At 37.4% G+C, this 24,991-nt stretch overlaps 2 protein-coding genes and 1 pseudogene across 2 annotated transcripts; 1 reads left to right on the top strand and 2 right to left on the bottom strand.

Moving 5' to 3' along the window:
- Positions 1-14,592: 14,592 nt before the first annotated feature.
- On the bottom strand, positions 14,593-15,862 carry LOC124640909 (annotated as a pseudogene).
- Positions 15,863-16,296: 434 nt separating this feature from the next.
- On the top strand, positions 16,297-21,723 carry LOC124640907 (protein ALP1-like). Its single transcript, XM_047178868.1, has 3 exons — positions 16,297-17,040; positions 17,967-19,942; positions 20,860-21,723. Exons 1-2 carry the CDS (start codon positions 16,724-16,726, stop codon positions 18,889-18,891), a joined length of 1,242 nt encoding a protein of 413 aa, XP_047034824.1. The 5' UTR covers positions 16,297-16,723; the 3' UTR covers positions 18,892-19,942; positions 20,860-21,723.
- LOC124641059 lies at positions 20,070-22,368 on the bottom strand. Its single transcript, XM_047179066.1, has 2 exons — positions 21,754-22,368; positions 20,070-20,819 (listed from the first exon to the last, which is right to left on the bottom strand). The coding sequence occupies exons 1-2, from the start codon at positions 22,114-22,116 to the stop codon at positions 20,070-20,072; spliced, it is 1,113 nt and encodes a 370-aa protein (XP_047035022.1). The 5' UTR covers positions 22,117-22,368.
- Positions 22,369-24,991: the final 2,623 nt, after the last annotated feature.

The raw sequence follows: 24,991 nt of genomic DNA, 5'->3' as shown, positions 1-24,991 counted from the left end.
TGAAAATTGCTTTCATTAAAATACACACGCTCTCCGCTTTCTAAATGCACGGCCAAGTGAGTGACAGTGGGGTGCCTTTCATGTAATGGGAATCCTAAAAGTCGCCATGCTGCCTCATTGCTGCTCACATAACGCCCCTGTTGGAAAGCTTGCACTTCGTTTAAGACAGACGATCCAGCTTCCTGTATAAAATTGAACACGGCTTGATCGGTTCCTTTGTTAATATATTTACAAATATATTTAATAGCGCGCACGGAACCGCAGGCCTCCACATTTATATGGGCATTAAATATTTTACATAAAATTGGCGAGTACGGTACAATCCAACTATTGTCCATAGTTTCAAAAGCTCCGCTGCGGGTTTTGATAGTAACCGTTCGGCCCCCGTCTTCAGGTGATCTTCTTCTGTATAACGGATAGCCCTGTTCATTGTGGATAGTGTCTTTTATAAGTGATCGCGGGTACTTTTTTGTGCATTTCCCCTCCTTCATACACGGTGACGTAGAGTTACGAATGCCACAGGGACCATGCATCATGTTTTTAACCACAGTGTCGTGCAACTCCTTATCTTCTGTAGGATCAGGAATTTCAGCGCTAATCAGATTGTCAATGTGGGTAGGTCGCAATTTCTCCTTGAGCCAAATCAAAATATGAACATGTGGCAGCCCCCTTTTCTGCCATTCGATGGAGTACATATAACATTGCACGTCGCCAAATACTTTACCTTTGGTAATGACACCCATAAGTTTCTGTACTTTTAATCTGAATACTCTCGCTATCAAGTCGTGTCTGTCAATTGGTTTCTGACCTGGCATTAACTCATCGGTTATCTCCTTCCAAGATGGGTTACAGGTGAATGTAACAAAGAGATCGGGACGGCCGTGAGCACGCGCGCACGTATGCAAAAGCATCTTGCGTATATTCGTGTAAGTAGCTTAACATTTTATAGCATTTTGATAAAATATTAACATGAATACATACTGAGCGTGGCAAAATCCTCTCTGCAACAACAGCCCTTATGCGTACTTCTCTTTCAGTATTGCTTGATAATGTATGGACTCTTGACCGATACAAAGACCTCTCACAGTGTACACATATGTTCCTATGCCCTACAGTATGTGTAAGTGGTCCTGGTGCTTCAATTGATTGATGTAGTAGCAACCAACAAGCATGACACACAACGCTATCCCTCGGTATCTGTAAAAAAAAAAGAAACTTAGATTTTTCAAACCACTGATAATGAGCTATAAATAAATTATTGGATGGGTTAAGTTGATACGTTTTTTTTTATAATGAGCTCAGTGACATGTTTATATTTTACACATAACATCGTGTTTCGCCAGTTAGGTTTTAAGTCCCATGTGATAGGGGGCGACGCTATTGCCATTAACCAGATAGAGTATATTATTTTGTTTGAAACATGAAGCAATCGCAATGAATATACTATTACAATATTCACAATAAATAATAAAACACAACTTACATCGGTAATAGCATTTTGTTGCTGGATCAATCGCCGAATGTCTTCAGTCTCAGTTTCTAACGAGTATCGGCGCATCCGAAAGACATTTAAACCACAATTGATGCAGCGGATCATGGTTAATAGATTACAGGTTCAGATATCCATGTGAGAAAAGCCAGGTCAACAAATAGGCAGCTCCAAATGTTCAGTTGGGCGGGACGAGTCAGCGAGTAATACAGGTTCAGGTTCAGTTTTAACAGCCAAGGTAGTCGCAAATGGTAGAAGAAAAATCGGAATCCAGAAACACTGCAATAAACAATACTCAAAAGGAAATCGGAATACTTCGTCACTCGGAAACGCGGGAGAAGTGTTAAAACTTTTTGACAATGACGTGACTGTCAAAAAGTTTTATTCAGTGTTGCCAGCGCTATAATGACATGATTAGATTAACGGTATCGATAATCGTTTTTTATATATTTACAATAAAATATGATTATATTCAGAAACATAACTTATTATTATATTATTCATTATAATAGGGATTACTACGTAATAAATTCACGTGCGCATCTTCTCGTAATGATATTGTTATTGTAATCGATTGGCAAGTGCAATTTCGTTTCGATATTGTTATTTTGGTCTTGGTAACATTTCAAATAGTGAAATCGGTGTGACATGTGTTGATAAGTTAAATTACTATTTAAAATTACTTTTCAACGGTGTACTTCTACAGATTTTGATTATGTTGTATAATTCTTAATGTTTTGACGTGACAACGTCTTATAAATCGATGGAGCCGGCTGCACGCACGAAAAAACATGACTCATGCGGCGTTACCTCGCTCTGAGGCGTTCCATCGCACAATCGGCCTACGCGTTCGGCAGCGTTCGACATCTGTCTCTCTCCCACTTGAGTGAGCGATGCGTCCGCGTAAACAGCTGCTATTCAATAATATATTTACATATTTTCGTCAAGTATGAAGTGCAGTGAAAAATGAATGTGGTGTAAATTGTTTATAGCAACGATAATTGCGACGATAAAGGTAATGATTCTTTCGATATTAAATATATGTTCAGTGATATATTGTCGAATATTCGTGCTTTCATAATTAAAATAAATAGCATCAGTCCGCTAGTGCAGCGATTGTAGGTTATGCTATAACAAAACTATAATAATAAGGTAATAAACCATCGTGATATGGTAGCAGTGGACAAAGGACTCACCCCGCTATCGTTGGCAAATGAGAACTGGCGCAGACCTGTGGTACTAACTACCCATGATCGCAAGGAGGTATGGCAGAGCAAACAGCTACACGGACGCTTCTTCGGGGCTCTTCATGGCCCCGATGTAGACTTCAATGCGTCCGTATCTTGGCTACGCTTCGGTGACTTGTTTGGAGAAACCGAAGGGTTTGTATGTGCAATTATGGACGAAGTTATCCTTACGAATAACTACCGGAGATATATCGTGAAAGACGGGACGGTTGACATATGTCGGGCATGTCACCATCCGGGTGAGTCTATCAGACATATTATATCTGGTTGTTCTCGTTTGGCTAATGGTGAATATTTGCACAGACATAACCAAGTGGCCAAGATTATCCACCAGCAGCTTGCTCTGCAATATAACCTTGTAGACCTTGAGGTACCGTACTACAAGTATGCGCCCGACCCAGTTCTCGAAAAGGACCATATCACGTTGTACTGGGATCGATCTATCATCACTGACAGGACTATTGTAGCCAATAAGCCTGATATTGTGGTGATAGATCGATCAGCGCGCCGCGCGATGATAGTCGATGTCGCCGTTCCGCATGATGAGAACCTTGTGAAAGCTGAGAAAGAGAAACAAATAAAGTATCTCGACTTAGCGCACGAGGTTGTCGCCATGTGGAGTGTCGACACGGCTGTTGTTGTGCCGATTGTCGTTACGGCCAATGGTTTAATAGCCAAGAGCCTCGACGAACACCTCAGGAGGCTCTCGTTGGGCGGCTGGATCAAGGGACTGATTCAGAAGGCAGTACTCCTTGATACGGCACGTATTGTGAGGAGGTTTCTGTCTCTGGGACCCTAACCACCGGTACCTTGGACCCTGTGCCCGATATCGGTGGCAACCTATTTTTTATATTTTTAAATGTTTTTTATTTTTATATTTAATATTTAAAAATGTAAATTATATGCTTGAAAATAAATAAAAGGTAATAGAACTATTTCACGATGAGTAAAAAATCAATTGCTTTACTATTCGATCGAAATAATTATGGAGCATAGCCAGTGTTGGGCAAAATGAAATCTAACTACTGATTACTAACTACAACTACATATTGTAGTTAGTAATCAAAACTGCAAATTACATTAAATAATCGTAAAAAGTAGTTAAAAAATTTGATTACTAAATACAAATTGTAGTTGCAATCACGATTACGAGATTACTTTTTATAACTACCTATACATTTTAAATAATCAATCGCGCGTTCATGTACTGACTTGTCGTTTGCTAGTTAAGTACAGTTACCGGCACGGAAGTCGAGCCCTGACTTTCACCTGCGCAGAAGTGATTTATTGGGTCCCTTTGGTGGTATGAAGGGAGCGCGGGGGCGGCGGTAAAGCGGTGATTGGCCCGCAGCGCATCGCGTCATAGCCGTCACTCGGGATTGGTTCTTAGCTGCGGTTGAGGTACGTCAGGACGACGAAACACTTCGGGCCAATTTAATTGACACCAATTTTTATAAAATTTATTTTTCTTTTTTATACAAAATGTTTTTCATTTAATTAAAGAATAAATTAAATTCGAGGTAAAACATGTTAATAAGAAAAGTACCAAGGTACGAAGTAGTTTTTTCTTGTCAAACCAGAAAATTTAACCTATATTTTAAATTAGAAACACTTTTGATTATCTAATTCCATCTCAATTTCCATTTCTCAATTAAATCAATCAATATATTTTTTTTCTTTAAATCACTGAGCCAGTATGAAATTACTTAGGGAACTTAGGAAAAAATAAATAAATATATTAAAAAAAAAAATTGACATAATTGTATTTATGCGTACAAATAAATGTAACTTGATCAGTTCAATTATGATTTCCATTAACCTCCTTCTCTCAAACAAATAAAATGAAAATTTTCTTTTGAAAAATGCAACCATTCCATCAGTATTTTCTTATGACGTTGTCACGTTCAACTATCGTCAGTAAACCGACTTTACAGACAACCAATTTTTTTAATACGAATGATCATAATTATAGAAAATCTGTCGGTCTTTATATGATTCGGGCCTATTCTTGGCATTGTCCTTTGGCTGGACAGTGGGCAAAACTGCTTCGTTCCCGTGTGATTGCCAGTATCAATTCTTTAAATTGACTGTCGGATATGTTGACGGCCATTTTTCTAGGATCACTTGTCGAACTTTCAAACCGTTCTGGTTTACGAGTGGGTCGTGGCCTTAAGTATTTCTCCTCTTTAGGCCCCACGTCGGGCGCCACATCATTTCTACAATGATGAAAGGACATGGACGAGGAGTCATTGTAAGGGGCGAGCCATTCTACCACACTAACACCTGCTTCGTCGTTCTATAACCAAACTATGTAGGTAAACTTGCTTCGGACATTTGTCCCTAGTCCCTATAACACCGTCTGTGGTGGTAAAAAAAGCTAAAATTAATAATTAATTTGAATTGAGTTGAATTTACTTAAGTTATAAATTATAACTCAATGACGTAGTACATTATGTACATTATAACTTATAATGTAAAGTCAGCACCAAAAGTCGATGAACAGAATCAACATGACAAAACACCTGTTCACAATAAAATGCCATAAGTTATAGCCGCAACTAGGAAACAAAATAGACTGTACACCAGAAACTTACAAAATTCGTTAAACACGAGTATTTCAAAAGTATCTGTGCACTAGTATTCCTAAAGTCGCTGTACACCATCAATCCAAATGTCGCTGAACATCATTGTATCAAAAGTCACTGAACAGCAGTAAATACAAAATTAGGTTAACAAAGTATATTTTTAATGTTGCCGTGTGTTAATCTACTTTTGACGCTTAGGTATGTTGTTCAGCTACTTTTGGGACAGTACTTGCTTGACCTTAATAATGTATGTTAACACGTTAGTATCTATTTCAATAATTATTTACAAAGCAATTATATTTTATTGTTTTTTAGAATTATTTACTAATGGAGCTAAAGATACAAAAACTTCGTCGTTCCATAACAAAACTAAATAAAATAATAAGAACATACCTGGTTGTGTAAGATCCATAGTAGAAATTCACAAGAAGTTGTCTTTTTCACCATAAATTGAATATTTGAAAACAATGAAATATCAGCGTATCGAATAATTGCACGACCACCACAGAGTACATTCTAATATACTGAAATAGAGACCAATCTTCGGCTTCAAAATGGGTAACCACTTACAACGCCATCTGTAATCCCTATTAGGAAACTTTACTCACTGTTTCTATAACTATATACATATGTATATATACAGGGTGTTTGGCGCATGGACCGACAAAAATTTTTGGGGGATTCGTGAGGCCATGTACTAGTTTTCACTCATAGACCCAATGTCCTATATGTCACTGTATTCGAGATACGATTTTTTTTGTTTGTTTTTAAAAATTACCGGAACTATCACCTTTAAAACGCTATAACTTTTCAGTCTGTTGTCGAATTTACACCAAATCACTTTCATTGCGTTCTCTGATGTATTATTATTCCAAATAAAACATAAATTCATAGCACTAGATGGAAAAAAAATACTTGTTGAGCTTCCAAACTCTTAAAAATGAAAAAACGTATGAAAAATGTCAAATTCAAAATTAATTATAAAAAAAAGTAAAAGCTTTTATGAACTTCGTTTAATAAAAAAAAATTGCCTACTTAATACCCTTTCCAACGATATGCCACATGGGTGTGAAATCATTAATAATGTCGTCAAAATCAGAGCAGGAACGAACACGCACTCTAACGTCTCTAACAACGAACCCGTTTGATAGAACAATGGTAAGCAGGTAATTGGCAGGTAAACTGCCTGTCTCTTTCTTACGCATGAAAAATATCTCTTGTCTTTGTCTATCATTGGGTTGGAGTTTGTTATGTGATCCTTGTTTAGTCGAGATTTGACTATCTCTGCTATCGGAAGTGTCCGTGTATTTCACGTTTTCCTATTTCGTTGTTTTTTGTTAAAGTTTGTTTTTGTTAAGTTTTGTTTGTTGAACTTTTCTGTTAAACTGTTGGTGTATTCACCGTGCTTGTTACAATGCCTAACTTCAGCAACGAAGAGTATGCTGACATGTTGTTGGCATATGGCAGCGCTAATTGTAACGCTCGTGAAGCGCGTAGAATTTACCAGCAGCGTTATCCTAACCGGCGTATACCACACCACGAGACGTTTGCTACAACCTATCGACGTCTGAGGGAGACTGGAAACATAAATTTCCAAGAGCCTCGCGTTAATTTGAGGCAACATAATGTTGTAATTGATGAAAGCATTTTGCAAGCTTTTGATGAGGATCCAACGACAAGTATTCGAGTTGTAGCTGAAAGACTTCACTTGTCGGTTTGGAAAGTTTGGTCAGTTCTTCGGGAAAATGGAAAGCATGCGTATCACTACACTTCTGTTCAAGGTACGTTAAGTACTTTATTTATTTTATCAGGCGAAATCGTAAAACTAAATTTTGAACCAGTTATCTTCGACCTTATTGTGCTGAAATTTTGCACCCAAAAAACTTGTATTTTAAAATGGTTTTAACCATACACTTATTTTAAACGTTTACAAATATCCTTGTAGCTTTACTGGTTCGTTTTTCAAATAAATACCTAGTAACTTTTATTTTTTCTAATTTTATCTTTTAAATTTATGTTAGTTTTTGCCATTCAAAAAGTGAATTTTTACCAGTCTTTAATGGATTGTTCTAGGTCTCATAGATGATGATCACAGGAGACGGCTCGATTTTTGCCGATTTATGATGCATACGGACGTAGATGATACAAATTTTTTAAAAAGAATTTTGTGGACTGATGAATCCAATTTTAATCACGAGGGAATTGTGAATCTCCACAACCTTCACCATTGGGCGCAAAAAAGACAAAATCCCCGCAAGAAAAGACAAAGTTCCTTTCAAACTAAGTTTAGTGTAAACGTTTGGGCGGGGGTTATTGGAAGACACCTGATCGGTCCACATTTCTTACCAGAGCGCCTGACCGGAGAAAATTATTTGAATTTTTTACTCGAAGATTTACCTGAATTGGTATTACCAGTATTAGATGGAGAACCAATTATTTTCCAAAATGATGGCTGTCCAGCACATTACCAGCGAGACGTGCGAGAACATTTGGACAACTGTTTTCCAAATTCATGGATCGGAAGAGGCGGCCCAATTCCTTGGCCTGCACGTTCACCAGACCTGACGCCCTTGGATTTTTATGTCTGGGGCCGTGCAAAAGAAATTGTGTATGCGACTGAAGTACCCACAAGAGAAATTTTAATCGAAAGAATAAATTGCGCCTTTGAAATTATGAAAGCAGAAATGCGACTGAGGACGACGACTGTAGAAATTAGAAAAAGATGCCGTGCATGCATTCGCAACAGAGGCAGTCATTTTGAACATAATTTATAACTTAAATTTAATTAAAACATTTTAAAACATTTTTGTGTTTTCATTACCCTGGCACTGGTTAATGTGTACCTTTAGGTTTGTGACGACATTATTAATGATTTCACACCCATGTGGCATATCGTTGGAAAGGGTATTAAGTAGGCATTTTTTTTTTATTAAATGAAGTTCATAAAAGCTTTTACTTTTTTTTATAATTAATTTTGAATTTGACATTTTTCATACGTTTTTTCATTTTTAAGACTTTGGAAGCTCAACAAGTATTTTTTTTCCATCTAGTGCTATGAATTTATGTTTTATTTGGAATAATAATACATCAGAGAACGCAATGAAAGTGATTTGGTGTAAATTCGACAACAGACTGAAAAGTTATAGCGTTTTAAAGGTGATAGTTCCGGTAATTTTTAAAAACAAACAAAAAAAATCGTATCTCGAATACAGTGACATATAGGACATTGGGTCTATGAGTGAAAACTAGTACATGGCCTCACGAATCCCCCAAAAAATTGTGTCGGTCCATGCGCCAAACACCCTGTATATGCCCACGTACGTGTGCGACATACTTACGTATGTGTGCGTACTATGTATATATTTTATGAATGGATAAATTAGTAGGCTATTTATGGATAATAATATAGAATTGAAACAAGCTATTAATAAAAAAAAAATGTTTATTTATGTCTTTTATAGCACTTATTATATTTTTTAGCTTTTATTTGGAGATTATCCTCATCATCATCAACCTGTCTTCTCCCAGCTAATATTTTATTAATATTTTTACAATAGTTAAAAACCATACATCTAATAACAATGTCAATTAAATAATCTGTTAATTTGATTTTATGCTTTTTACATTTTATAAATTTAAAATCCAATAATATAATTATTGAAGTTTTGAGTATTTCTTTTAAATTAAATATCTCAATGTTTTGTGTTATTATTTCATTTATTATGTCCTGCATATTAGAAATTAATTGAATTAATTCTTTGCTGGGAGTGCAAAGCCATCGTCGACCTGCATATTCTCTATATTTAATATATTATTAGAGAAAAAATCTAACCAAAAATGACAACACTATCAAAGGAGGGTGCCTGGTGACACTCGTCCATTTGCTCATCGGTCATCGTAGAGTGCGGAAGCTCTGTCCGAATAATTAGCGATCGTCGTTATTTTGAATTACCTTAAATTATAATTTTCTTTCTTTATTTAATTTGTACGGCCGGTGGCCGATTAAATCTTTTTTAAAAAATCCTTCTGTGTTTCTATTTGTAACATCAGAAGTGGGATTCGAAGGCTGAAAAGCCGGTGAACGCCCTACATTTCTGGTTTTATAAAGGGAAACCTAGTATTCCTTCTCGTGACTATAAGATTCGGACGGAGTTTTGCGTGCGCTATGCCTGCCAACAATGAACGCAACAAACGAAAACGTGGGCGAACTCCTTCGCCCAACCCGATGGAAGAAATCCTGAGGAGGCTACGCGCGTTGGAAGACCAATCCCGCTCATCTGTGGAGACGCAAGTTATTGCAACGACCAGCAATGACCTTAGCCGTCCCGCTAACATCACACCGCCTACATCGGAACTGGAGGCATCAACACCGCTGCCCGAGCTCGTGGCGAGGACGCCACCGTCGACTTCACGCACTAGCAACGTGGGATTAACGCAGTCTGAAGACGTGGTGACAAACGCTGCAGAGCGTCTTTTGACCGCCATCAGCTGTGCTCAGGTCAGATCCAACCGTTATTTTGTCTCTGATTTTGATCCGAGTGTTCATGATTTCGACACGTGGTGTGATGAAGTTGAAAAGGCCCGTATTTCAAATTGTTGGGACGACAGGGAATGCCTTGCTCGTATCGGACATTGTCTGAAGGGTGAATCTCGCACCTGGCTTAGCCAATGGACGAGCAATATTCGTACATGGTCTAATTTCAAATTAGAATTAAAAGCGCTATGCCCACGTTCTGTCGATGTCGCGAACATTCTTTATAACGTAATGCGAACAGAGTCCGATAAATACTCCACATACGCCGAGTACGCTCGTAAATCACTTTTAAGGTTACGTATAGTTAAAGGTCTAAGTACCGAGCTGCTCACTGCTATTATCATCCGTGGAATTGCAGATCCACACGTCCGCGCTATAGCTGCCAACGCTAAATTATCACCCGATTCCATAGTGGAGTTTTTATCGAGCTTTGTCAAACCTTCCAGCAACCATAACAAAAGAGTGTTTTCTACTGGCAATCGATCTGATAAATTTTTCCATAACAATTCTTCAAATCGTAAACGCCAATATGATTCTAATGATTTAAAATCAAAATTCAAAAAAAATTCAAAATTATTTATTCATCAAAAAAGAATTACAATAAAGTTTGGCAATGACCCTCAAACTAAGCTACAGCCTGTGTCTTGAGGGTTATATCTTGAGGGTTAAATCGATTAAATGTTATCAGTGCAAGCAATTCGGTCATAGGAGCATTAATTGTAACAAACGGTCAAACACAATTTCGACTAATAACAACGACAAAACAATCGCGTTACCAACGACATCTCGCGGCGATCCGTTGAAATGTACATTTTGCAAAAAAGTAGGTCATTCTGAAGACACTTGCTTTGCTAAGGAACGTACAAAGTCTAGGAATAATAATGGTGTCAATTTTTGTCGCGAAATAGTCGGTAGTTACAAAAATCACGATGTGACCACTGCTGTCATAATGGGAATACCGTTGGACGTACTTATTGATAGTGGTTCATGTGTTTCTTTAATGTCGGAAAACATTGTTAAACATTTCCCGTGCCAACTAAAACCTACTAATCAGTTATTACGCGGTTTAGGAGGTACGGAAATTAAGTCAGAATCATTTGTTACACTTCCCGTTGAGTTTTGTGATATCACAATAGAAATAGATTTTTATATTGTAGGTGGTAATAATTTAAATGTTTCTGTCATTATCGGTACCGATGTACTGAATAGGAAAGGTATAACCTATATTAGGACAAGTGACTGTCAACGTATAGTTCGTAGTAAAGTGATCGTAAACGATGTTATGCAAGTAAATACAATTTCTTTGACCGATCAGATTAATACGTCAGTATCCGGAGAATATAGGGAACGGTTATTAGAGATCCTCACCAAGTATTCTGAATTCTTTTTGAGTGGTACCGCGACCACAACAGTGAAAGATAGCGAAATGCATATTAAGTTAACAACGGATGTACCTGTGTACCACAGACCCTATAAATTATCGCATACCGAAAAATTAAAAGTACGTGCTATAGTGAAGGATTTGCTTGACAAAAAAATTATTCGTGAGTCCGATTCAGAATACGCTAGCCCGATTTTACTTGTAAAAAAGAAGGATGGATCTGATAGAATGGTCGTGGACTACCGTGCACTGAATCAAATAACTGTCAAAACTAGTTGCTGACATCTCTTTGAGATATCCGCTCCCCTTGATCAACGACTATATAGATAGGTTAGGTAATGCTCGCTGGTTTACCACGTTAGATATGGTTTCAGGCTTCCATCAACTTAGAGTTGCTGAAGAGTCCATTCATAAGACCGCGTTCGTTACGCCAGAAGCTCAGTATGAATATTGCAAGGTACCTTACGGTTTAGCAAACGCGCCAATTTTCTATCAAAAGACTATCTCTAAAACGCTTAAATCCTTCATTGATGCCGGAAAAGTCATGGTTTACATCGATGACGTATTAGTAATGACTGAAGGGATTGAGGAAAACCTTATTTTATTAGATTCCGTTATAAAAACGCTAACTGATGCAGGTTTTTCAATTAATTTAAAGAAATGTACTTTTTTAACTAATGAAATAGAATACCTAGGTAGGGTCATAAAAGATGGTCAGGTTAGACCGAGCAATTATAAAATTGATGCATTGGTTAAATCACCGCGACCGAGTAATGTCAAACAGGTCCGCCAATTTCTTGGTCTAGCAGGATACTTTCGTAGGTACATTCCTAATTACGCGATAAAGACGGCACAAATCGCTGCGCTAACTAGAAAAGGTATAAACTTTAATTGGAGTGATGAACACGAAGCCGCACGTCAAGGCATCATTGCATATTTAACCAATGAACCAATTTTAGCCATATTCGACCCCGAATTGGCAACTGAGCTGCACACAGATGCCAGTTCTATCGGTTACGGTGGAATCCTTATGCAAGTACATAAAGACGGTCGTAGGCGGGTAGTTGCTTATTTTAGTAAGTTGACCGCCGGTGCGGAATCGAAATATCACAGCTATGAGTTGGAGACCCTCGCGGTAGTGAAATCATTACAACATTTTAGGCAATATTTAATTGGAATATCGTTCAAAATAATAACAGATTGTAATGCATTAAAAATGACACAACGTAAGAAGGACCTCCAACCCAGAGTTGCAAGGTGGTGGATGTATATGCAGGACTTTGAATTCTCACTAGAATATCGTAAAGGCGCACTAATGTCACATGTAGATTACTTGAGTAGGAATCCGGTCAATATTATTGATATTGTTCAAAAACCAAAAAATTGGGCTCAGGTGGCTCAGGCAGGTGACGAGGAGACATTAACGTTACTTGAAAAATTAAATAATGGTCAATTAGATAACGCGTTATGTAAAACGTGATGACCTCTTGTACTATAAGTATGACGTGACCGGCGAGCAAGCGCGATTCTTGTGTTATGTACCAAAAGCATTTCGTTTAAGTTTATTACGCGTTTTCCATGACGAGCATGAACACATTGGTGTAGACAAAACCGCTGATCTGATCCTGCGACACTTTTGGTTCCCCGGTCTTAGACGATTTGTTAGCAAATATGTCACACATTGCGTAGTATGCATTTCACATAAGCATATTCCTCGCGCACCTTTGCAACCAATATCTTCTTGGGAAAAGGTTCCAGTACCCTTTGATACAATTCACGCGGATGTTCTCGGTCCCCTGCGAGAAAGTGACGGTCATAAACATGTGCTTATCGTAGTTGAAGCATATACTAAATATTGTTTACTTTATCCCTTACCGAGACAAGATTGTAACGAGCTGAAACGCGTAATAACTCAAATTATATCATTGTTTGGTACTTTTAAAAGACTAGTTTGCGATAGAAGTCGCATGTTTGATAATCATGAGTTCATTCATTGGATTTCTAATTACGGAATAGAAGTGCATTTTATTTCCCCTGAAATGCATCAGGAAAATGGACAAGTTGAACGTTATTGCCGTACAGTTTTAAACATGATAAGAGTCGAAGTAAACTATAACAAAAGTGATTGGTCCAAAATATTATGGAAACTTCAATTAGTCTTAAATATCACTAAACACAGGACTACACAATATCCATCACTAAATCTTCTTATTGGCACTGATTCTACTACACCTATAATACACTCTTTGATTAAGGACATAACTTGCGAGGGTTCGAACCCGAACCGTGATGCGATTCGCGAAATAAGACGGCAACGTGCGGAAGAACTCATTCGCGAAAATAAAGATAAACAAGACTCTTACGTAAATAAAAATAGGAAACCGCCTAAAAAGTTTCAAGTTAATGATTTAGTTTACGTGATTAAAAGCTCCCAGAGTACAGGAAAGTTGGATAGCGGCATGAGAGGTCCGTATAAGGTTATCAAGCTCCTCTCTAACGATAGATATGAGCTCCAATTATTGGCTGGGGCTTATGGAAAGACCAGTCAGGCAGCTGCCACATACATGGTGTTGTGGAAGGGTGAATGGACACCCGAAACTTGTGCTGCATTTTTTGAAGGTACCTATTGTTTGCGTTTATTGTGTAATTACTATTATGTTTGCTGAGTTAAGTTTACATACTCTTTTCAATATTTCTTAGCTGGATTATGAAACAGACTATTAGTTACTGTGATGTGTATGATAATGTGTGGTGTTCAGTGGAAAAGACCCATGTAAATCCTGTGCGCCTGGTATTGGGGTGACCCTGACACTGGTGGTTTCTGGGGTGAGTCGGTGGCGCAACCGACAACAGACCTGTGTAAATCCAGCCCTTATTAGGTATCTGGGGTGACCCACTAGAGACTGATATAAATCCTGTTGCGCACGAGAGTATGTGCGGGGTATTCGGTTGCATGGGAACAGACCTGTGTAAAACCTATGATTTGAAACGCTAATATGTAGCGTTTATTTCAACTCATGTTATCTGGTACATAATCTTACGCTTTTGTGATCAAACTTATTTAAATGAAATCAACTGTTGATATGCAATGTATATACCTAGCTGCAGTCGCCCCGGGTTCTCTGTTATACTTTGAAAGATACAGAGATTTTTCAATATCTTTCATTCGCGGCAATATATATGCCGTACAGCGTAGAAGTGAAAAAATACTAGGGATGGGGTTTACTTTTGGAATGATAGTCGATAGTTGAAAAATATTTTTTATTGTAGATAAAATATTCATATTTAACAGTGTTATATTATTATATAAATCAACCTAATTATTATAATTACTAATCAACATGAGATCACAGATATATATTTATATATGTATTTATATTCTACCACAATCATACTTAGAAAATACACCCAGACCAAGACAACCAGACAAAGAATGTTTGATTTGTGTGGGAATCGAACCCACAACCACTACGCCAACAGACCAATAAATTTAAAAAACTAAAAACTAATAAAGGACGTGTATGAAACTTAGTAAGTAGGTAGTTATTCCACTGAATTATTTTCACACTTGACATCTTTGGCATCAAGAATTATCTCAGACATAAAACTTACATAAATAGCAAAACTAGTAAAAATTAACAGATTTATTTATCGTGATTTTCATTGTAGCAATTTAAACACATAGCCTTTTGACATTCTTGACAAAATGTTCTCACTCTTTTAACTTTCTTATCAGTCTCACGGCTGCTGAAGTCTTTTCTAAGATTGCGGTAACAATAAAAACAGTTTCTAAATTTTTCCATTTTCTCTAATGTGTGACTAATTCGCTTCTGTGGTTGATTGTTAGTATTTTCGATAAATGATGATTTTGTAAGCGACTGAATAATTGATTCTAAGAATGGTAACTGATCTTCAGTTTTCATTTTGTAAATAAGCCATGCATTGACTAAGCAAGTTCCAAATAATACACTCATCATCAGCTTGCGGAACCACTTTAGACCTCTAGTTAAAGATGAATAGTACGCAGTCATTTGATCACTAAAATCAACCCCTTTTTTGTTTTCGTTATACATAATTACACACTCTGGTTTCATTATCGGCAGATTAGTCTTTCGTGATTTTTTTCCAGTGTCTTAAAGAAGCGTTATGTTCTTTAACGGTCGTTATCATGGTCACAGGACGTTTATCCATCCATTTTATTATTTTAACTCCATTGTTCATTTTTCCAATAACTTGTCCTTTCTTTAATTTTGTACTTATAACTGTCTTGGGTAACCTTTTCCGATTAGTCCTCACGGTGCCACATAAATAAGTTTTTTTTTTCAGTAATGCTTCAGCTAGTGAAACTGACGTATAAAAGTTATCTGCTATAAGAGTTCGACCCTCATCTAACAAATCCTTAGTCAATCTGAAAACCACATCATAACCATGACCTTCCCCTGATTTTTCTTCATCCTTTCCTGTATATACCATTAGCGAGTATGTGTAACCCTCTGGTGTGCAAAGTTTATATAACTTAATTCCGTATTTATGGGCCTTATTTTTAATATATTGGCGGAATTGTAGCCGTCCTTTCCATGGTATCATTGTTTCATCAATCACCATAAATCGACCTGGTTTCAACATATCAGAAAATGATTTTAATAGAATATCGAGCACATTTCGAATTTTATACAATTTGTCACCATTGTCAATATTTTCGCTGAAGTGCCAAAATTTTAATCACAGCAAAAAGCGGTCCCTAGGCATCACTCTTGATATACACTCATTTCGGTAACAACTCTTTTTAGACCAGTATAAATCAAGTTTAGGTATTTTATTGATACCCATTACCAACAACACACCCATAAACCTTTCCATTTCTTCAAAAGTAGTTGGCTCCCAATGTCTTAGGCGAGATTTTGGTTTTATAACATGTGAACTTAAAAAATCTGCTGCATGTTTGTTAGTTTCCATCACCATTTTTGCAATGACCTCTTCGGTTACAAATAATTTGTAATAATCAAGTGGTTCTTCTAAAAGTATGTTTGGTGGAAGTGTTATTTTGGTTGCTAATTCACTCTGCGCAAAACTGATTTGATCGGTAATGTCGATCCATTGATTTTCAGGGTTTTCATTATCGTCTTGAAGCAAACTTGAAATATCTGATTCCGAATTACTATCATAAATTTCATCAAATGTATCTGTATCGGAAGTATTTTCAAAATCAGACTCACTACTAGCAATTGAAGAATCTTCAGGTGCACGTTCCTTTACTTACACTCACGTTAACTTCAAAGTGCGCCTGTTGTTGTGTTTGTTTGAGGAATGGTTTGTGTAAAGGTAGCGGTTCGCGCCGCGACAAAGACGGGAGACCGAGACAGGAGACTGAGACCAGAGACAGCGACAAATGTCTCGGTCTCTTCGGCATGTACTGTAGGTCGAGACTGAGACCGAAGATCGCGACAAGTGTCGTGGAGCGACCGCTCAGTTCAAGAGAGTCTGTCGATGAAGTCAGTGGTGTTTTGTGTCGTGATGGAAAACCAAGTGAAGCTGCTATTGGAGGAAGAAGAAGACGATGATTTGCTCTTATATTATTATTACAAATACAAAACTGAAAGACGATTACCTATTAAGGATTTATATTTAACTAGAGGTCAAGAAGGATCATTTTCGCTATTAGTAAAGAAGCATGATGACAATATATTCAGGAAGTATTTTCGGCTGAATAAAACACAGTTTGATTACGTATTAAATTTACTGAAAAAATCAATGCAAGAAAAGGGAAGAATATCAGTGAAAGAAAAATTAGCACTAACTTTAAGGTAAGTTTGCCAATTCATCGAAATTATTCTGGTCGATTTCACCGTAATTGCTTTGAAATGGTTCACCGGAAATATTTGGTAATTGGCGAGATGTTAAATCAATCAATCCAGTCTGTGTTTGGTGTTCTGACGAAGCTGCACTTATCGGAGAATATGAATTGTATGATGAATTTGAATTATATGATAACTGGCGTGATGAATCACTCTGTGCTTGAGGTCCTGATAAAGCCGCTATTGTTGGAAAATGTGAATGGTAAGGTGAACTTGTATAGGGGCGTTCAGTTTGACTCTCGATATCTGTGATCTCATACTTCGAGACAATATTAAAAATTTCAGATTTTGCCATTGCTCTTGAACGTGTGCTCAATTTTCTTAACATCATTTCAATATGTTTTGTAAATGTCGATATATCATCAACTGATTCTTGAGATTTTAATGACTCCAGCTGTCTATTTCGGTTTTCCTGTCTGTCCTTCATAAATTTTATAAATTCATCTTCTTTTGGTCTCTTTCTCTTTGTATTCTTGGCAGAACTGTTACTTGGTATATTAGATTTCTCTTGTGTAGATTTAGAAGTGCCTGGTAACTCCTTTGAAGGAGTGTTATGTACTGACGTGTCTGCAGCTTCGTGAGGAGTATCTGCATGTTCTACTTCTGGGAAGGTATTAGTAACTTCTTTTTCTACACTGGCGGAGCTTTGCTGTTCTTGTTCTACACTGGTGCAGCTTGGCCGTTCTGATGGTGTGTTTTCTAAAAATCTTAAGCGTTCATAAAACTGCCACTTTGAATTTTTAGCTGGTGCTGCAGATCCCGTCGATTGTTTTTGTTTGCGCTTATATCTGTTGTAAGAGTCCCTGATCAGTTTCCATTTTTTACGGCATTCCGAATCTGTAATAAATAATAATATTATTTTTTTTTATTTTCAGATTCTTGGCGACTGGAGAAACATATGCTTCGCTATCATTCGAATTTCGTATATCACCTTCTTATATTTCACAAATAGTCAAAGAGGTGTTAAAACATTTAAAGACTGTTTTGGTGCCAATTTTTATGCCTGTTCCAAAAGAAAGTGATTTTAGGCTTGTATCTGAAGGATTTTGGGATAAATGGCAATTCCCCAATTGCACAGGTGCTATTGATGGGAAGCACGTAAGAATAAGAGCCCCTGAAAATAGTGGGTCGTTGTATTTTAATTATAAGGAGTATTACTCAATTGTTCTTTTGGCTATTGTAGACCATAATTACAAGTTCATTGCAGTAGACGTCGGCTCTTATGGCAAAGAAGGAGATAGTGGAATATTCCAAAAATCTACAATGGGAAAACAAATCATGAGAAATGAATTTAATTTTCCAGAACCAAAAAATCTACCAAATTCGAACATAATATTACCACATTTTTTAGTTGGAGATGAAGCATTTAGTCTTGATACTTTTATGATGAAACCTTACGCTAGAAGAGTTGCAAAAAACGATTTAAGCAAAGAAATATTCAACTACCGACTTTGTCGTGCGAGACGAGTATCGGAAAACGCGTTCGGTTTGCTGTCTCAGGTGTTTAGAGTATTTTACACTCCTATTGGAATAGCGCCAGAAACATGCACCGACATGATTTTGGTTGTCTGTTGCATGCATAACCTATTAAGAGATGGATTTTTGGTATCTGCTCAAATGCCCGTACACCAATGGAACCGAGAAGAAGAAAATTTGCCTTCAAATTTTGTTTCATTACGTGGAACAGGAGGGTTTTCGAACAGCAACGGACTCGATATTAGAGTAAAATTAACCAATTACTTCACGTCACAGCAAGGAGCAGTAGACTGGCAATTACAACATGTCACACGGCTTGTTTGAGCTGATTCCACTCCACCTTTTCTTTCTTATATGTTTCCTTCCACATATTAATTTTATGCAAAATAAATAAAATAAGAATAACTCACCTGTTTTATTTATGCTTTCAGCTATGCTTTTCCAAATATTATCCTTCAAATTTTCATCTCTGTAGGAGTCTAACTGTGCATTGTATAGCGGAGGATGCTGTCTGATTAGTTCAATCAGAGTCTCACAGTCTTCATCACAAAAACTCATTTTTAGACCTAAACACGTGTGCTTTCACGAGCGCGACACGAGACACTACTGGTCCGGAACAGCGACCGTCTCGCTGTCTCCTGTCTCGCGTCTCGGTCTCCTGTCTCTGTCTCACTCGCGAACTGTCGCGTATATATTGCCTAATATGTCATTTACACTCAGCCACTTCCCTTGCCACTCGCGTCGCCGCGAATGTTGCCGCGGCAGTGTCAACGCGAGTGTGTCGTTTACATTCAGCCCTCATACTTCTTTGCCGGGCGACTCGCAAACATGGCTGACGTCGAGGTTGTTGCGGCGACAGCTGTATGTCTACTTATTTTATTGAATTATTTAAACGTTTTAAAAAGAAATCAGAAAAAAAGACGCTATCGCCAAAGAAGATGGTGGATGAAAAAAATTCATCTGAATCGAACGACGTAAGTACTACTATAACTACCTGTAAAGTGCATACACTTTTGATAATAGTTTAATAAATGAATTCATGATGATTATATTTTTGTTACAGAAACAGCATGAATATTTTTTTATGGAGTTGACTTCCGAAGATGCTGCCGAGTTTTCTAACTTTTGCAGAATGTCACCTTCTGATTTTAAATTCTTGTTACATAAAATTACATTTATGATTGAAAAACAGCAAACGAGACTGCGAATGCCCATACCAGCAAAAATACGTTTGGCAATAACATTACGATATTTAGCAACGGGGGATAGTTACAAAAGTCTCCACTACTTATTCAAGGTTTCTACACCAGCCATTTCGTTAATTATTCCTGAAGTATGCAAAGCTATCAACTCTGTTCTCAAGGATCAAATTAAGGTGAGTAACACAAGTACTTTTTATGTTTTATTGTATTAAATTAGGTATACAAATGATATAATCAAAATACACTGCGCATCACATCACTAACGAAATTAAACAATCTAAATGAAAAAAATAATAGAATTCAATTCTGGGTAGCGTTCCAGTAGGCTCTTTCAATCACATTCATTTGGTTTTGAGGTATAACACTTCTTTCGAATCTGGGCTGTACTCTTGGTTCCAACATAATATATTGTGTTGATGAAGTTCGTGGTATCTCATGGCTTGGAGAAGCTGGTACATTCATTTCTGGGATACTGATCTCTACTGATGAGTCAGACTGTACCGTTGGTTGCATGATATAAACACGTTGAGATTGTTGAATCGGTGGGTTTGATGTGACTTGGTAATCTGAATACTGTGATTGCGATGACGTTGAATGATTTGATAAGACACTTGACGGTCGATCAACTTGATGGTTGATGGTGGGATAAGGATTTTGCAAAAGTAACCCATCTATTTCGTACATAATTGTTCCCCGTATTGACTCGGGATATTTTCGTAATTTTTTAGCTAAGAGTTTCGCATAAAGATCACACTCGTCTTCATTGTTTTCATTTGTATGAGTTCTTTTATCTCTTAGCACTTGGTTCAAAGTGTCTAAAGTCTGAGATATTTTATTTTGAGCCTCATCTATGTCAAGGCTTGGTTTTTTTTTGGCTTTGTTTGGCCTGTTATGTACTGGTGTTGATGATCGGTCTGCCTGTGATGACGAAGGAACTGACTGTGACAGCGAAGGAACTGGCCATGACGGCGAATTGATTTGCTGGTGTGATGGTGATTGAAGTGGCGGTTCGACATCTGGAGATTGTGCCTCATCCTCAGTATAAAAATTCTGAAAATTTAAATAAATAATTATACTTTTTTTGTTTCAGTTACCACAAACACCAGCGGAATGGTTAATTATAGAAGAAGGATTTAGAAGGAAATTTCCTCGATGTGTCGGAGCTATAGATGGGAAGCATATTGTAATTAAATGTCCTCCACACAGTGGCTCACAATATTACAACTATAAGCATACATATAGCATCGTACTAATGGCTCTAGTTGACAGTGAATACCGTTTTATTTTTGCTGATATTGGTGCCCAGGGACGTATTAGTGATGGAGGAATTTTTCAAAACTGTTTACTCTGGCAAAAAATTGACGCAGGCACTATTAATTTGCCACCAGACGCGCCCTTACCCGGAAGAGAAATTGATGTACCCTATGTATTTCTTGGTGATGGAGCTTTTGCTTTACATAAACATATAATGAAACCCTTTCCTGGTAATTATAATTTTAACACAATGGAACGCACTTTTAATCACAAACTTTCGAGTTCTCGTGTCATTGTAGAAAATGTCTTCGGTATTTTAACAACTGTTTTTCGAATATTTAGAAAACCAATCGAGATCGATATAGAGAATGTACCAACAGTAACAATGACCTGTATTTTATTACATTATTTTTTAAAAAACAGTAAAACCTCTAGTAATATTTACGCTCCTCCGGGAACTTTTTCCGTAGTAGACGGAGTAAATATTGATGGCTCTTGGAGACAAAATCAAACCAACCCAGATAATTTAGCTATTAGGCCAATAGCGGATGTACCAAGACGCTCATCTAGAAACGTTTGTGAAATTCGAACTGAATTTGCGCATTATTTTCATAATTTGAATACAGAAAATAACTAAATATAGTAGTAATACTATGTAAGCTGTAATAATCATCTAATTAAAAATGTTTAATAAATTTTATCAAGTGTTTTAATATTTGAATGAAGTTACCTTTTGTTCCGTGTTAATTGTTTCATCCACGTCATACAGTGGGCCTAAAAATCTTTCCATAGTTTCAAAAGGAAACCATATTGGCTGGAACACATCATCAGCACCTGCTCCGGAACGTATGGACGCTTTCTTTTTCTTTAAGAGTTGTCGAAATGTAGCCATAAGCGATTTCTTCTTCCATTTTAGCTCTTCTATTGGAGTATTGTTCATTTGAGTACTGATGCGATTCCATGCATCGTGTACTTTATGCTTCAATTTATGATTTTTATCACGTGGATCCCATATTATTCTCTCACTTTCGTACAATTCCAAAAACTGTATTAATTTTTCATTACTCCACTCTAGTGGTGGTACCGTAGACATAGTCACAGATATAATAATACTTTAGTAAATGCTGACGTCTAGAAATGGACAAAAAATTAAATGCAAAAAATACGTCCTTCCGCTCAAAACGCCGGGCGACATGTGAGCGCGAGGGAGGGCTGAATGTAAACACACGCTGCCGCTCGCGTTGCAAGTCCTTTGACTCGCGCACGAAAAACCGACAATCGAGGGAGCGCCGGACAACGCGAGTGGCAGCGGCAACGGCATGGGAAGTATCGTGTTTACACTCTCGCGCTGCTCCCTTCCCTTCCCACTTCCCTGCCCACTCGTGCTGAGTGTAAACGAGGCATAACGTCAAGTAATGGTCGCTGTCTCTGGCCTCAGTCTCCTGTCTCGGTCTCCCGTCTCTGTCGCGGCGCGAACCGCCACCTTAACATTCGATTTTATAATTTTATTTGGGCGTATTTCAAATATATTCTCGTCTTCGGAATCTGACTCACCTGGAGCAGGAATTTCGTGACGTGTAAATGAAGTTTCAAAATCATCATGGCTTGGGCTATGTAAGATATTGCCACGGTAGTTAGTTGATGTCGATGTTTGATAAATGCAAATATTTCCATCAGTGTTTATAATTGAAGAACTGGTCGGTGTATTAAACTGCTTACTTTTGGGTGTCAACAAAACGTCCTTTAGAAGTGCTGATTTGTACGGTGATTCGAGTGGAGATATTAAGTTGCTTACGGAAATGTCATCCAAAGATATTTGATCTGGATCATTGTATTTATTTTTTTGTGTTGATGTTTCATTCAAAACAAGAAATTCTTTTTTAGTTGACGGACTTACAAAAATTGAATTCACCTCCTTTTGACTCCCTTTGTTTATAGAAACACTTTCAATCACTTGTATCTTTCTTGATGACAGACTCGATTTTTGAAAATTATTTGTCTCACCCGAGCTAGTACTACACTGCAGAAATTTGTTTCTTGCTTGTGCACCTTCATATTTAACCCCTCTAGTCAAATCCAGTTTTTTACGTGAACGTCTCATTGTAGCAGAACCGCGTCATATTTTTCACAAAAAATATTGTTACGTCTTGCTTACGGCCAGCACTAGCGCACACTGAACCGCCGCGCGGACGCATGCAGTGTGGTGCGGGGTTGGGGGGGTACGGCAAGATATTCGCCGTACCGCACTGAATGAAAATAATTATCTTACTGTGCGTTACGGCAACTATTTTGCCGTATATTGTTAGTGTACAATATAATTATATTAAAAGCAACAATATTGAAAATATCACTATCTCATTCCTACGCGCAAGAGAACTTAGATAAATCGCCTCCGCACAGTACGCAAAACAAGGACAACGAGCTACCGCACTGGCTGAGAGTCAAATACGGCCAAATACTTGCCGTAACGCAATGAATGTGTTAAAAAGTACCCGCTCATATATTGTATTGGAGCAATTTTTTTGGGATCCTTTTCTTTTACCTCTAGGGGGGTACAATTGAAATCGATTACCTTTGGAAAGTCAAATGACGAGCAGGTCGATGGTGCTTTCGCATTTTCGTTGATGATGAGAGGGTACAATGCATCGCAGAAGTATCCTTCGCAATTACCGCGGGTATGGACACTGCTTATATTATTTATTATAATTGTAGCAAAAGCTGACTCAAACTGGTCGCACGTCGGGTTAGTGTTGCGACACCCGTGGCTTCTCACTGCGCCAAAGAAATTTTCCAATGGATCTTGGTTAAGGTGTCGCAACCATATTGACGACACGTTAAAGTCTTCTTTTAGTTTTTTTATTAACATCTGTAATCCTTTCAGTGTCCATACCCAATTGGTAACAGAAGGAACAGTTTCTGTTTTACCAGCCGAAGTTACAAATTTCATAGATTTAAACATTTGTATGCCTTCCACCCACGTTTTGTTGTGTATTGAGTTTGGCGTTGCTGGGCCAAGTAGGGGTTTGGCGTGTATATTTTTCATTTTGCTTCCATTCACGGAGTCAAATATATTGTCCATGAAGAGCAAGAAATCAGCAGTTTCCTGGAACTCTTTAGGAAGGATGTTCTTATCTGAAACAAGCACAAAAAACAAAACAAGATTAAATGAAAATACTCAATCAAAACCTGGCCAAGCGCGAGACGACTCACAAACGGCAAAAAAATCACATCTGTGGTATGCTGTCAGTTGTCCCCCTTAAATATTTCATCTGTTCTTTAGTAATTGTTGTTACAGTGGCAACGAATATTCATCGCCTGAGAAAACTTAAACTGTCTAGCGATCATGGTTCATGTAATAGCTTGGTGACAGACAAACAGACATACAGACAGCGGAGTCTTAGTGATAGGGTCCCATAAGTAATTTTGGAGACAATTATGTGGACAAATATACATAGGTACATTTAAAATCGATAAAAGGTAAAGAACAAAAATACAGGCAGTAACATTATGTTTATTTTATTTTATTTTTATTTTATTTATTAGGTTCACCAACGAATGTTTACACTAATGCATGAGTACTTATAACTATTAATAAACAGAATAGAGTGCAACACTCACTTATAGGTAAACACCACAAACACAATATTAATATCTCTAGTAATCTAATCAGACTAATGTACTTATATTATAACTAACTTATGTATATAATTATGTAAATATTTGCAAATAAATCTATCTTATAAGATGTATGTTATAAATGTAATGTTATTATAAATCAGACAAGGATTTCGTGATTGCTGTTTTGATCTTAGCCAATGAGTCATGATGCAAGTCAACTAAATCACTACTGCTGTTTATGACCTTGCAAAAACGGGCGTAGGGTGAGTTAGAACCCAAAACAGTTCGTCTATGTGGAGGACAGAGTGGAGTGATTGAGTTGCGTGGGATTCTTGAGGGAGCACGCAAGT

Source organism: Helicoverpa zea, chromosome 21 (genome assembly GCF_022581195.2).
Source record: "Helicoverpa zea isolate HzStark_Cry1AcR chromosome 21, ilHelZeax1.1, whole genome shotgun sequence".
Taxonomy (NCBI): Eukaryota; Metazoa; Arthropoda; class Insecta; order Lepidoptera; family Noctuidae; genus Helicoverpa; species Helicoverpa zea.
The sequence above is the reverse complement of the archived record's forward strand: the minus strand, read 5'-3'. Positions and strand labels throughout refer to the sequence as shown.

Coding starts and splice junctions, on each gene's coding strand:
- LOC124641059 (XM_047179066.1), bottom strand. CDS start 22,116: ATGTCTACGGTACCACCACTAGAGTGGAGTAATGAAAAATTAATACAG. Junction 20,820..21,753: donor CAATTAACACGGAACAAAAG/GTAACTTCATTC, acceptor TTAAATTTTCAG/AATTTTTATACTGAGGATGA.
- LOC124640907 (XM_047178868.1), top strand. CDS start 16,724: ATGAAGTCAGTGGTGTTTTGTGTCGTGATGGAAAACCAAGTGAAGCTG. Junction 17,041..17,966: donor AAATTAGCACTAACTTTAAG/GTAAGTTTGCCA, acceptor TTTTATTTTCAG/ATTCTTGGCGACTGGAGAAA.